Source organism: Stegastes partitus, unplaced genomic scaffold (genome assembly GCF_000690725.1).
Source record: "Stegastes partitus isolate 25-593 unplaced genomic scaffold, Stegastes_partitus-1.0.2 Scaffold590, whole genome shotgun sequence".
Classification (NCBI taxonomy): Eukaryota; Metazoa; Chordata; class Actinopteri; family Pomacentridae; genus Stegastes; species Stegastes partitus.
The window spans coordinates 153881-168232 of NW_007578321.1; the positions used below are offsets into that span (position 1 = coordinate 153881).

The window sequence follows — 14352 nt, forward strand, 5'->3', positions numbered from 1 at the left end:
AGTACAAGATCTGAGTCCATATAAACACAGCTGTCTCTGTATTGTGTGTTTTCCTGTTCTTTATGCCACAAAACGCACATTTTCAAGCTTGTATTTAACTAATAACGTGATACCGACCTCGTCATGCTGCTACAAACTCCTCTGCAGTGAATCCAGAACGTCTTTCTAAGTTTTTCTAAGTGCAGGAGCTGCTGTGCTCAGTGAAAGCAAAGACGCAGAGTGAACTTTTATTACTATTGTCAGGATTATTGCTGCTCTTTTATCGCGCTATCAGTCTATTAATGTGCTATTTCTGCTGGATGAGCATTAATATATTCAGCAGCGCATATCGACTCCTTGTTGTCGCTGATTTCCTGTCTTGTATCCATTAATCATACCGATTTAAAAGTCTGTAAGAGACATCCTGCCCAAAACGATTCCTCCACATCCTCTCCTTTCTGTTATTAGCATCACCATAAAAGTAATTTGAAGAGTCTACAGTTATTTTCAACCAGGCGGTGCTTTCAGTGCTCTCAGCCTGTTAATGGATAAGTATCAGCCACTTGTGCGAGCGTGACTGCGAATAAAAGGTTAATGAAAGTCGCGGCGGCGTGGAGGAAGCACCCCGGGAAGGTTTTTTTTTTTTTACACGTGCAGCAGCGGATCTTGAATCGCTTCAGAAGTTTCTCGAGGAGGTAAAAGTGGATGCTGCTGAAGGAGCGGGTCAAACCACAATCGCCAACATGTGTGCAGGAAGCTCAAGAGCCAGGGATTAGGTCATTTAGCAGAATAACAACGAGGAGTTTTCCAATCAGTGAGAGCTACTGCACAGCAGGAGGTCAGTAAGGTCCGCTTTCTGTCTCACTTCTTGCTCTTTTGTTGACGCTTTCGAGGCTCAACCTGCCAATCTGGCGCACAAACGTATAATTTCACACAGATGGAAATGTTGGAGGTGGAAGAAGAAGAAGTACTCAGATCTAAAGAAAACACCATAGAGTACTTTGATTACAGCCCTGCATGTCGATTCTTCTCCTAATACAAAAGCATTAGCATCAAAATATACCTGAAGTAGCAAAATTAGAATGACTCATAACGCAAAGTGGCTCATCTCAGTGTGACATGTATGACTTGATTATAATTATTGACGTATGAATGTGTTCGTTCACTTTAATGGTAATAATAAAACTGGTTTTAATGACTTTATTCACTGCTGGATAGTTTTTATATTTCCTTTGGGGATAAATAAATAGTAAAAATACATAATTTACATGTTGAACCTGACAACTAATAAATAAAGCTATCAAATAAATCAATTTTAGTGGCAAAAAAAAGGAAATAATCAAGTCCAAGTACCCCAAATTCACAGCTAAGTGATATTCTTGTTTAAATGTACAACACATAATCATCAGTTGTCAACGTTAAATTAATCACCGAGTATTTTGATGATTGATTTATCATTTTAAGTCATTTTTCTAAGGCAGAAAAGTCAAACTCCTCATATTTCAGCTTCTTAAACTGTAATAATTTCTGCTTTCTTTGCTCCTCTGTGACATTAAAACCGAATATCTTTGGCTTGTGGACAAAATGTTCTGCTTTTAGAACACCGATCGGCTCATTTCTAACATCGTCTAGGACATTTTGTAGATAATTATTAGCTGCAGCCTTCGTTACTTCACACAGTTGTCCAATATTCTGTTCTTCTTTTTCTTTTTCCCCTTTATGTTCAAACAATGGATCGTTTTTTTTCTTATCCGTCTGAACACAACACTTGTTCACGGTCACGGTAATTGTCCCTCGCGTCCGTCCTCGTCACGCACAGATTCCTTCTTCATTTCTGCTCTGATTCAAAAGGTGAACCAAAGCTAATCAGAGTTTCCATATTAAACAGGAACATATCAAAGCTACAATCTTATTAATGCCATTTTTTTGTGTGTGCGTGTTTTCTCATCGCTTTGTTGTTGCGTGTAAATTAAAGTGAAAGTAAATTAAAGAGAGCGCATTTTAGAAGTTATCATTTGATCTGTCTCACTCTGAAGTCTCCTTCCAGCTTCTTTTCTTTTAACTTAGTAATTAATATTCCTCAGATGTGTTGCTACAGTACATCACAGCAGGGAGTCGGCTTGAAAAATAATATCGTCTTCATTTCAGCATCTGCATTAAAACCGATAATTGCTGCATATTGTAGCTGTGATGTTCAGCTACGGGTCAAACAGCCTCCAGACGTAAAACATTTTTGGATTGTTTCTTGTCTCACGTATGAGATGTGCTGGTTTCTGAGGCTCCACCTGCCCTGACATCTGGCCAACATGTGTCCTCTGTTTGTGCACACGGCTGCCGAATCGCTTTACGGCCGTCTGACCTTCCCGAGTTTTCAAATGTTAGAGAACGAACTTCCGCCTCTTCTGTCCTCATCCAAGCAAACTGAGCTAAACAATATTAAAGAAATGTGATTTTGTTTGCAAGTTAGTGACAGAATCTGTCGTTTGACTTCCCTTCGCGCTCATGCTTTAGTTTGCCGTGCGTTTGCTGCTTTAGAGGATTCCGGTCATTCGATGCCACAGGGGTCAGCTGGCCTCCTCCAGGCCTATAAAAGACAGTTGTGTTTACCTTTGGGGCTGAGGTCCATGCCCTCCACATAGAAAGGTCCGTTCCTCAGACCTATTTCCTGCAGGATGATGCCAAAGCTGTACACGTCGCCCTTCTGGGTCCCCTGAGGAGGATGGCGGTCGTATATTAACAGCTCCGGAGCCGTCCACAGCTTCTCTGAAACAAAACAGAGGAACCGACGCTCAGGGAACGTCTGAAACAAGACAGCAGCCGGCGTTTTTTTTTGTGAATGACTTACTTGCATAGAGCGCGTGCGAGTCGTCGTTTTCGCAGGACGAACGGAAGCTGGCCAAACCATAATCCGTAATCTTCAAAACAAATCGACTGTCCACCACGCAATTAGATGACTTCAGATTTCCATGGCAGCCGAAGTAGCTGTTGTGGAGACAGTTCATCCCCTGGTGCAGAGAAGTCGAGCATTAAAGGTTGCTTTCTTTTCTTTTTATTTGTCTTTGCAGCAACTTTAAAGCACCAAAATCCAGACATATGGGAATAATGACAAGTGGATGTACGCTGGAAGTTTAGAAAAAAGAGGCCGTGTTTCAAGGACACCGCTGTCACCAGGGAGTTTCTGTGAAATTACTGCTAATTCCTTTGGGAATGAATGTACTCATGTTCAATATTTAGTGGAAACGGTGACTCAAACATCCCTCACAGCTTCAGCGGTGCCTCTCCTCTGCAACACGCTGCTATCTGTGTGGAGCAATTCAGCCGAGGCGCTTCGTCATGCATGTAGCTCAGCATCCATCCAGGACCTCCTCATAAAAAGCCTCTTTGTTGGGCCGGATTAAAATGAATCTGCTGAATTACGTCCGTGATTAGTTTTGATTAAGCTGAAGGAAATTTTTAGCAAACATTATGATTTTGTTTCTGTCTTTATATAAGGACGATGTTTACTGTACTTTCATGCACTGTGCTCAGCCAAAAAATACATTTTCTGTGCATGTTTCTCTGCCTCACTCACTCAATAACTGTCCATGTGAAACCATAGCAACCCAGACATTTTTTGTGTGCATCTCCGAGGCACACAAAGCCTCTTATTTAACACTGAAAAGTGACCTTTTTTGGCAACATTTATGTGAAAGCACATAAATCAATGCCTCTGTCCGGCCTTTGACATCTGGTTTTTTGTTTACAGTGTTTTCAGTCCGACAGTTACACACCTTCACGATGTCATTGATCAGCGAATAGCGGAACATCCAGTCCAGGTTGATGCTCTCATTCTCCAAAATGTCCTAGAAAGACAAGAATGAATCAAAAAGAGAGTGTTACAGACAAGAAAAGACAAAGTTTGCACATAGCCTTTAAACTTCTCAGCAGCCAAGAAAGCCTCAGCATTTATCTGTGACTAAACACAGAACCCCCTAAAGGCTAGATAAAGTTCTGTTTTTTGTTTTATTTCAGGGTCATGCATGTGGCCCTACAGGTTGTTAATGAATAACTGAGAAGGGCCTGCAGCTGGGCTCTTGGTCCGCCGTTGACATCCAGCCGTGTCTCATAAGTTGCAGCGTTCCGTCTTGGACGCAGAAGTCTGTCTTTACAAGTGTGATTGATCAACTCCCCGTTTTCCATTCTTTCCCAGCTCATCCATTTTAGGAAGCTGCTGGCACGTCAGGGGTGCAGGCGAAGAACGAGTTTGGTCGAAGCACCATGTACCAGAATTTTTAAAAAGACAAATATCTAATAGTGAATTTAGGACGTAAACATGTTAAACTTCGAAGGCCGGCTCATCGCGTATTGTAACCTCCCTGCAGGCTAAATAAGGTGATCGGTCCAGCAGAGCTCGGTGGGCAGAGCTTAGCACAAACACTACCAGGAATACCCTGTGCAAACCAAAACTGTTTACGCTCACGGTGCAAAACAGAAAATCCATCAGCTGGCTAATGTTTGATCTGTCGTTTGTTAGCAGATGTGTCAAAACTAGACTTCAAAAGAAGCTGTTTTGTCAGACTTTGTGCTGTAAACTAAATCCTCCACGTCATTTGTTGGTCATTTTCATAATCAGTTCTTCAGTTTGTAACCTGTAGCCTGATGCACTGACTTTCTGGAGTCATCAGCTGCCGTTGCCAGGCAACCAGTGTAGAATCCAGGAAATCACTGTGCTGCACTTTAACATTTCTGATTTTTTCTTTTTGTAGACATGTTAATCTGCGGTGCTGGTTTGCAGATGTTTGAACTTTCAGACTGTTCCCGACCAGTTCTTTTTCTTTTCTTCCTGTCTTCAGCTTCTTTTTTTTTTTTTAATGCACAGACATGAGGAGCATCCATCCTCTCATCTAACTCGCAGCAAGAATCAGATACTGTCCTTTAATTTTCTGCTGCTTGACGAACAGAATTAAAAATTGCGACATACAGTCTTGGTAAATGTGTGACTCTGGACACTTTATAGCTGACTTACGATGATGAAATAGTGATTAATGTTCAAACATCGCTCAATAAATCATTTTCAGATGATTTTCAAGACATAAAATAGCATAAAAAGTACTTCAATAACCGTGTTTCTATGTGAAGAAAACTCAGAAGAAAGTCACAAAAAAGGAAATTACATGTTAGCCTAGTTTCCATGAACTGCTTTGGAACAAATAAACCAGGCTGCATAGCATCGCCAGAAGGTGGCGCTACACGCTACGCCCTCATGCACGGCTGTAATAAACATAGTAGAAGAAGTCAGTTGTTTGCCAACCAAACAAGCAAACAAAACTTTGCTCATATATCAGTGAAAATAGAAGTCTTCAGGAAGTGTTTTAATCAGGGAAGTCAAAGACAATGAAAGAAGCAGCTGATCAGTCATGCGTGTTAAATATTCGTTAGATCAGAACTTATTCTGAAAAGATGTTTCAGTCTCCTATTATGTAAATTAGCTCTTTCAAAAAAAGCACCTCAAGTGAGTGCAAATTGTGTCATTTCACTTTTTTTCCAAAGCTGCTCTTCAGAATATTCATAAACACACGTTATGGAACCACGACTCCTGACATCTGCTCCTTCTTACTTATTAAAAAAAATCTATAAATATTCAAATATTTGTCATCTGTGAAGTGTAACCGTCGCAAACAAGATGTTTCCGACTTCACTGACAGCCGTTTCTTAGTGTTCGAGCTCTGGAGGTTTAAAGTTTCCACATCGCACTTGTGGACCATAATTGGCTTCCAGACTAGTTGTGCTGCCACAAAAGCCTCTTGTGCACTCAGAAGTTAAGGTGAAACTCTCCTCTGTGAGCAGATGAAGGTGAAAACAGCCTTCTAGTGTCAAACATCAGTCTGTACAGTGGATTATTTGGACTGGAGGGGGACTTTAGGTTGCAGTATTTGTACAAGTTCATAGAGAAAATCGTTTTGGGCTGAGATGTTACCTGCAGGCTGCCTCTGGGACAGTACTCGGTGACGATGCAGATGTTGGGAGGGTCGATGCAGGCCCCGATGAACCTGGTTAGATGGTTGAACTGAACGTCTCTCATCTGAAAATAACCACACAAACACACTGCAACTGTGAGTGCAGCTCTTTCCAAACATCACATTCCCAAACCCCATGGAAACAGAGGACGGGGAGGGAGGGAGGAGAGCACTGACGGCTCATTTATATACAAAGTTTTGAGAATAACGCTGCCAACAGTTCATCAAAATAGTCTATTTGCAGTCTACTAGCTGGCACTGTGTCTTTTTCTACGTGTCGAGACGCATTCCTGCTCAGGGCACCCGGTTGAAACATGTGCATGTGCATAAATTTGCCCTTGGAGGTTATGAATGAGCCAGTGTGCAGAGGACGGCGAGGGAAAAAAAAAAAGGTGTTGAGAGGATGGACGAGCAGGAATATCAGAGCGAAGCAGGCAGGATGTGTAGCAGCGCACTGGTTTTTACAATATGAAGCGTCTCCCACAGCGTGAATCATCACTTAGAATGTAAAAAAGACTGAAAACAGACGTTTGAGGCTAAGTGATTAAGAGGGAACATTTTCTGGCCGCTTGCTTTTGTGAAGAAACAATCATTTTCCTCTACAGAAACGAGCTACATGAGTGTTATCCTCGTGCCTACACTGCAGCCGGCGTGAAACTTCAAAAAACGGCGTTCGACATTTCAACAGTGTGCTTTTCTTCTTAGAGCCCACTGAGTGACAGCGGCTCCCACACCAAAACCAGGGAGTTAGCCGCTCCTGTTTCATGGCTTGGGAGATGTTAGCCTACCCTTTGGCCTATATAATTTCCCCTGCTGCACACTGGCGAGGGGAGGGAGGAGGAGGAGGAGGAGGAGGAGAGCTGGAAGACAAGTGGTTAAGTTTCCACTGGCAGCCCTGTCTCTTCCCCCCATCTGGTTGGCTTTTTCATGAGCTGAGGTTTGACAGCCGATCAGGCCCGCGGGGCTTCTGAGAGGCTGCCAGCTCAGACAGCAGCCTCCCTCCCCCGTGAGCCCGCCGACTGACCGAGAGGCCGCAGAGGCATCCAAGAAGCCCCTCGCCTCCGTCGGACTGCACAAAAACACAGCGAGAATGCGAGTGGAGATGTTCGAATGGCCAAAATTCCTCTCCACCGGCATCCATCTTCTTCGTGACCACCGGTGTAATTCCCGGGTTATGGGTTTCCCTGTGCCACACTGTGTTTCCATCACCAAACCACATAAATTGTGAGATTTTTTTTTTTTCCTTCGCCCGGCTTCCTTATCGCTCACTTGTAAATATTTCCCAGACGAAGAGATCTTTTCATCAGCGGTGTTTAAGGACGTGAACTCGAGCAACATCCTGCGAACAGCCCCCTTGTGAACATGCTAATAATAAACCAGCTCTTCCAAAAAGCTCCAAAACATAGAAGATAATGATTTTAATGTTCTGCTAAATCAGAAGAAAAAAAAACCCAAAAGTTCCATTTTTCATTGAGGTGTTTTGTAAAGCAGGCAGAGTTTATGAAGGACTTTGAATTGTAGCTCAAGAACATCAGTTAATGTTTGTTTTATATAAGCGAGTGAACAAATGATTAGATAATGCAGCTTGTTGAGTTGAAGGGTTGTTTTGTTTAATTTAATTCTCCCCCAAGGTCTGAGCGCATGGCCCTCTTCACCCTCTTCACACAGAGGCCACTCAAGGCACTCAGAACCAACAGCACAAGCCAACCAGATGCATTTCATGGCCAAGTACATTTACAGTCTGTGCAGCTGCTATCTCCCTCAAATTCAAAAGTGCTCGATGAAACAAATAAGAATTTTAGAGACACTCAATAATAGTGGAGCAGGAAAGAAACTGTCCCAAGGCTGGTATAAGAGGAAAAATCACGAGGCTGTTAGAACCAAAGCGGAAACCAAAAGCTGCAGTTCCTCCGTTGGCCACTTGAGGCTGACTCCAAAAACAAGTCAATCCCATTGACCCCCATGTTAAAATGCCCAACTTTACAGCAGAAATAAACTTGTTTACAGCCTGGTACCAAAGACGGTTTTGAGCTCTTAGCTTATTTTCCCATTTATGGCAACTGCAATGTAAATTTTTGTATCACACACCAAATGAAATTGCATTAAATCTTAAATTCAGGCATATTAAGGGGTCAACAAACTAACGTGAGACTTCAGATATCCTCTTGGCAGCATGGATAAGCTCACAAAACTATTTCTATTTAAGTAATTCCATTAAGTGTTGATATTTTCTGCAGAAATTTCAACCATATTGTGGCACCAGCAGAGCAATGACCATCAGGGTTCGTCCTCTGAGGAGCAGAATATACAACACATTGGCGGCCAACTAATATTATGACATCCTATTCCTTAAACCTGCAGAGATGAACCATCGACATTTTATATTTTAATCTGATGTAGCGAACCTGTTAGCAGACTCTATGTACCTTGGTCATGGTAACACAAGCATCAAGCAATGATATAATTAAGTTGAAAATCCTTTTAATCACTAATTTTTCATGTCTTCATGAGTTTGTTCATCTGTGGACTCTAAGCGCCCTTCTAGTTTGTATTTCTGTATGTATCCATATACTTAAATATAATATATATATTATACTGTGTTTTGGTCTTTCTGCCATTTTGTGCTGAGCAGGTAGCGTACGGTGGGTTTTAAAACTCACTGGTGTGGTCGGAGTCAACGCTAGTGAGAAAAACTGACACAAACCAGTAAAGTTATTGGTCACAAAACCAAAACGATGAGCTGGAAGATGCCGAAATTCTCTTCAGAGCTGTTCATCACGACAATCAAACCATTCGTGCTGTTGTTATTACAAAAAGTATTTATCGCTCCAGCTGTAATAACCAAATATAGCAGCTGTCTACCCATTACATATCGACGTTTCTTTGGCACAACTCGGCTGGACGGGTGGCACTAACAATAATATAATAACTGTATTTGTAGAACTGTGGAAAAGCGGTTAAACATAGAATATGAGGGAGGAATAAAATTACACAGCGAACAGGAAAAACACATAAAATGAGATGAGAATAATAAATTAAATAACATAAAAATGCAGTCCAGGAAATGTAAAAATTTTCCATTAAAAGCCAGTTTAAGAGCTTTGTTTTTAGAAAGAAAACACACGGATCCAGCCGCCCTCGTACAGTTTGGGGCTTAGTGGGTCAGAACTATTGCTCAGAGACAATCCTGTTACTGTAATGCCTAATGAGTGATTAATAGGATTTTGAACTTTATTCAGTAAGCAATTAGAAACCCATGAAAGGATCCTAAAAGTGGAGCAATGTGTTCTCCTCTCCGGACCGACTGCAGATGATTTTTCAGTCTGTGCTCAATAATTAGACAAGTTACACACATGGTTTCCCCTTTTTCTCTTTTAAAATCACAATCGAGGGTCTAATAACGGAGTGCTGTACGGTCTCTGAAGCCCTTTGACACAGCAGGAGCTTTGACTTTATACCTAAATAACATTGCTCAGATGCCACTTACACAAAATTATTGAATCAGTTACGCAGTAGAACACAGATTTGGACATTTAACAAACACTCACATGCTTGAGTTCCAGTAAAACTTGTCTGGTCAGCTCTATCCTCTTCTTGTTGACGTGCTTGATGGCCACCAGGTTTCCCTGCAAGCAACACGAGAGGACAGATGACACTGATGTCCAGATCAGTTTTTATTATGTGAAAGCAAACCTCTAGATGTAAAAATGACACCAGACAATATAAGGCACAAGCAAAAACGGTGAAACTGAAGCATTCAGCGGAGAGAACAGCGGCCTACAGGCACATTCAGGGGCCTCTTACAGTCGGCCTGCAGAAGAACAGGAGTCGCATGTGCTGTTTGCCATGTGACGATCAATAAACGGAGGAAGCAGGGTGAATTCCTCAGATGTGACAGACGAGAGAAAAATGCTGTCGTAGCAGCTGTGAAACAAGACCGACTGTTCCTGAGTGAGTCCATGTGGGTGTTTTAACTCTTATTCAATATGAAGCACAAAGCAAGGAGCTGATGATGGCTGCGTGTTTGGAAGTCGGAAACTTTTTTAGCAGAATAAAAACACTCCTTTTTTTTTTTTCTAGTGTTTGCAGGTTGCTGAGACTCTCATATCTCTCTGCGCTTGTGCTTCGGTATCAGATTTAATCACCTCCTGTATTGAATTCGAGCAGCGCCTCTGATAGTCCTCGAGATGTTCGAGCCGCACAGTGACATCAGCGTTTTACATAAAAAACCTGCATCACTCAGCTAAAATCGAAGCCAGCCATCTCATTATTCAGCCTCTTTTTTGTCACATTTCCTCACACCTCCTCCGTCTTAAACGGATAAATTAACAGCAGCAACAAGTTGATGGCCATGTCCAGACTGCGAGGCGGGAGTGTAGAAACAGAGAAAGAGAGAGAGAGAGAGAGAAAAAAAAAAAGAAGAAAATTGACGCATTCTGCAGCTCGCATTAAAACCAACTACCTAAATTCGCCCACACTCTCTCTCTCTCTCTCTTTCTCTCTCTCCTCTCCAGCTCTCCGGCTTTCTCTCTGCGAGTGTTGCACATGTGTGGGTGGGAAAGGAGTGCGCAGGAGTTGAAAATGTCAGAACTCGCTTAAGCCTTACCTTAAAATAGCCCGTTTTTGCAAATAGCTGATATTTTCCATGGGCAGTTATCAAGGAGCCGTAGCTGGAGCCTCTCTGAGAAGGTGGAAAAAAAAAAGAAAGAGTAGTGAGGAGAAAAAAAAATGTCAGTCAGAGTGTGTAGATTAGAGCAAAGAGGATTAAATCATGTTCAAATAAAACTGTGCTTCTTCCACTCCACTGCAGCGTATATTCTCAAACATCTGAAATAAACGTCTCTGCACGACATGAAATTGCCTTTTTTTTTTTTTTACTTATATTTTGAGAAAATAAAGTGTTTTCCAGCTCGAGTCCTTGGGCGAATGTCTGCAGTGCACACAGAGTGAATAAAGAAAATAAAAAAATAGAAAAAAATCAAGTGGGCTGCACACAGACAGCCAGCACAGTGGACTACACATTTGTATAGAATGCAAATATTGGCAACACATGGCACGCTGGAAAATACATGGGTTTGGAAAATGGCTGTGTTTTCCGCGCACACATTATCCCAGGAACCGGACCGAAAGCCAGTAATGAAAAAGGTGTGTGCATGTGCTTCTCATGAACGCTCGCACGTGTGGGATGAAACACAACCCAGAAGGAGATGCGTTTAGTCCCTCAGACAACAGAACCCGATACTCCAGGAACGTGATGAGGTATTATATACGTGGGGATTGGGGCCAGGCGAGAGCTTATTTTAACAATCATTTAATATGCCACTGCAAAAAAAAAACAACAAAAAAAACAGCCACCTTCAATAAACCACTGGGAAAGCTTTCAGGAATGTGTAAACTCACAAAGGATTTGGAACCTTTCGGAGCTGCAGCTTTGCTTTTCCTTAGAAAAACCACACAAACTGCATTTTAATACACAGCACACAGTGTGTAAACCAGTGTGCACTTCAAATTAGCATTTTCGATTCCTGGTGGGTCCAATTTAAACAGCAGTGACATCTCCAGACTGATAATAATGTAAACAAAGTCGTGTATGAATGAAAACTGTGCACCCAGTGTTGAGTCTTTCCTGCTGGCAAACGCAGCAAAGCAAACTGCCAGATGAACAACTTGTTAATCACACATGGGAGGCTGTGCCAGGAACACTGATGGAATAAAATGCGATATAAAGCTCAGCATTATGAAGAAAGGTTCACGGCTGCCAGATTTAATATGAGATCATGTGGGTGTCGCCTCACCTGCACATTTAGCATTATGTTAGTTTTTTTTGTCTTTGGCCACAGTGCAAGTACATAAATGTTGTGGTAGCAACAGCATTGTTCGAGATCTTCTACCTGCGAGAGGGTTAGCCGGCTGCCAGCCCGTTTGTGGTATTTATTGGGGCTCTCAAACTGAAGGTCCTCCCACCGAATCCTCCACAGCATTCCAGCCAGCTCTTTCTCCAGCTTCAGTTTCCTGCGAAAAGCAAAAACCAGGTGGTGAAGTCAACAAGGACACAGCAGCACAAAGGCCAGAACTATCGCACAGAAAGCGGACCGAGCGTTGAGGTTGCTGCAGAGGTCGTGGGCTGATGTTTTTACCACAGAGTAACAAAGGAATGAATAAAAGTCCTTGAGAGGGAAGGTGGACTGTCCACCCGTGGCTTTATTCGGAGGAATTAGTGTATGAATTTTTAATGGATTTAATCTAGCAAGTCACCTCAAACAAAGAGAAAATGTGCTCCATTTGCTTTGTCACTTTTGATTTCCATTTTCTGGTGGTATTTCCTAAAATACTGATTATAGCTGGCTTCACGTCCAGTGTTTAAATGTAGTTCTGTTCGTTTGATGATGCCTGCACCCTTAAATTAATCTTTGCTGGCCTAATGTTCTACTTATGGAAGTTTGATAAAGTTGTGAACTACTTTTTTTTGGAGTATTTCTACTGTCTTTAACAAAGGATTCTTTATTTAAAACAATTAGTGAAATATGGAACAACCAAATGGCAACCTAAAACTGCAATTCCACAAATGTCCACTTGAGGCAGCCTCCAAAAGCTCCAAAAGAGTCAATCCCCATGTTGATTTTATTCAGCTTTACAGCAGAAATAAACAAGTTAACAGCCTGGTACGAAAGCGGTTTTGGTCTCTGTCACTAATTTTCCTGTTCATGGCAACTGTACAAGGGCGAAATATTCATACAGCCCATCAGCTGAAGTTGCATTAAGGCTTAAAGTTAAGTGGCAGGTGGGCAGCTACACTTGCGTTCTACCTGTCTCTCGTTTATCGGATTAACCAGCAGCTAGCAGGAATCAGGCACTGCCAAGACAGCGATGGCTGAAGCCACCGTACGGAGTTTCAAAACTACCATTCAGAAAATGTCAGAGGGTTCATCCAACTTTACATACAGTCAGTGGGAACATTTGACAACAAAGACGTAATTTAGTAAAATCAGATGATCACAGCCATTGATTTAACCCATAAAACCTTCACCTTTGTGTATCAAAGTTAGAAGTTTTTCTATTAAAATAATCCCCTTGCTGCCCTAAAATGGCTCAGATATAACTCCACACTGTTGCTTCCTCTAGAACACCTACGCCTCTGCTCCAACACCATAAAACTACTCGATGACACAATGGTAAGTTTTAATACGGGAGTAATCCAGTCATACAAAACCAGAAACTGATTCTGAAGAACAGTGATGGCACAGAAAGTCCCACACTGTTGGTTAACAGGACTGGTTTGTTGGAATTGTACGTATAAAACCCCAGAAGTCTAAATCCATAAAAACACAATGGACATGTTAACACGGTGGGAAAAAATGGTCTCACTTGAGGGAGTTTGAACTCTTATAAGAAGCTTCTAGTACTTATTGTGACCTGAAATGATGAGTTGATTGAATGCCATTCTGAACATTCCTTAAACATTTTAAATTAAGGTTGTTTCATCCCCCTGATCTTACTGTATTTGAGGTAAAACTCCCTTATATCCTCTACTTGAAGTACAGGTACATTATTGTTCTAATGTCTTTTGTTCTATAAAAAAAAAACAAAAAAACATTGATAATCATGATTAGAGTCCATTTCAGTTCAGTTAATTCTGCTATCTTTAATTTTAACAAACGTACTTGATGGACTCACGTGTCCTAACCTTAACTCAGTGCTAACACTGACACAAAAACAGTTCCCAATTGTTGTAAGTAGCAATAAAAGTTGTTATTGCGACTTACATCATGTTTTTACCAAAGCATCATTATGCTTTATTTCGCTGATTAAAGTTAATCGGGGTAGATTTTGCCATTAAAAGAGTGGTCATTTTCAAAAAGTGCTGTCCAATTAAGTCAATAATCGTCATCATAGCATCATTTCCTCAGATATTATACAACTAGCGACAAGAAAACAGCATTAGAAACCATGGCTTTGGCACTGGAAACAGTGAAAAACCAGTATAAACCCACTGTCAAGTGATGGAAAGCTTAACACAGTAAACCACAAAGTAGACAAGAGAAACTCGGTGTGACGTTTTATAGTGAAAAAAGCATTAGCGGTGAAGTGATTAGCGATTATGTTGCTCACCTGGGTAATGTTAAAATAATGGAGTGGAATGGTCTGTCCAGGATGTCTAGTGATAATCATTTAGACTGCATTAGCTGCTAAATGCCACTAAATCATTAGCCACTAATAAGAAGTGGCTGTATTCTGACTAGGCATGGGAATCGGTGTCTTGCCTTTTTGCGTGTAAAAAATAAGAGTTTGGCGAGTCGTCCCGGCTCTTTGCATGGACAGATTTAATTACTGAAATGGAAACTCAGCCCAAGCAATGAAAAACTAGTGTAACGGGCAT

At 41.6% G+C, this 14352-nt stretch overlaps 1 protein-coding gene across 1 annotated transcript in view; it reads right to left on the reverse strand.

Annotated features, from left to right (window-relative positions):
* Positions 1-14352, reverse strand: part of npr2 (natriuretic peptide receptor 2) — a 79891-nt gene that overhangs the window by 28021 nt on the left and 37518 nt on the right. The window contains exons 8-14 of the mRNA XM_008289045.1: positions 11867-11987; positions 10582-10656; positions 9524-9601; positions 5936-6040; positions 3750-3821; positions 2825-2984; positions 2587-2742 (exon numbers count right to left, since the gene is read on the reverse strand). Coding sequence (XP_008287267.1) covers positions 2587-2742; positions 2825-2984; positions 3750-3821; positions 5936-6040; positions 9524-9601; positions 10582-10656; positions 11867-11987 — 767 coding nt within the window. The remainder of the gene's footprint in view (positions 1-2586; positions 2743-2824; positions 2985-3749; positions 3822-5935; positions 6041-9523; positions 9602-10581; positions 10657-11866; positions 11988-14352) is intronic.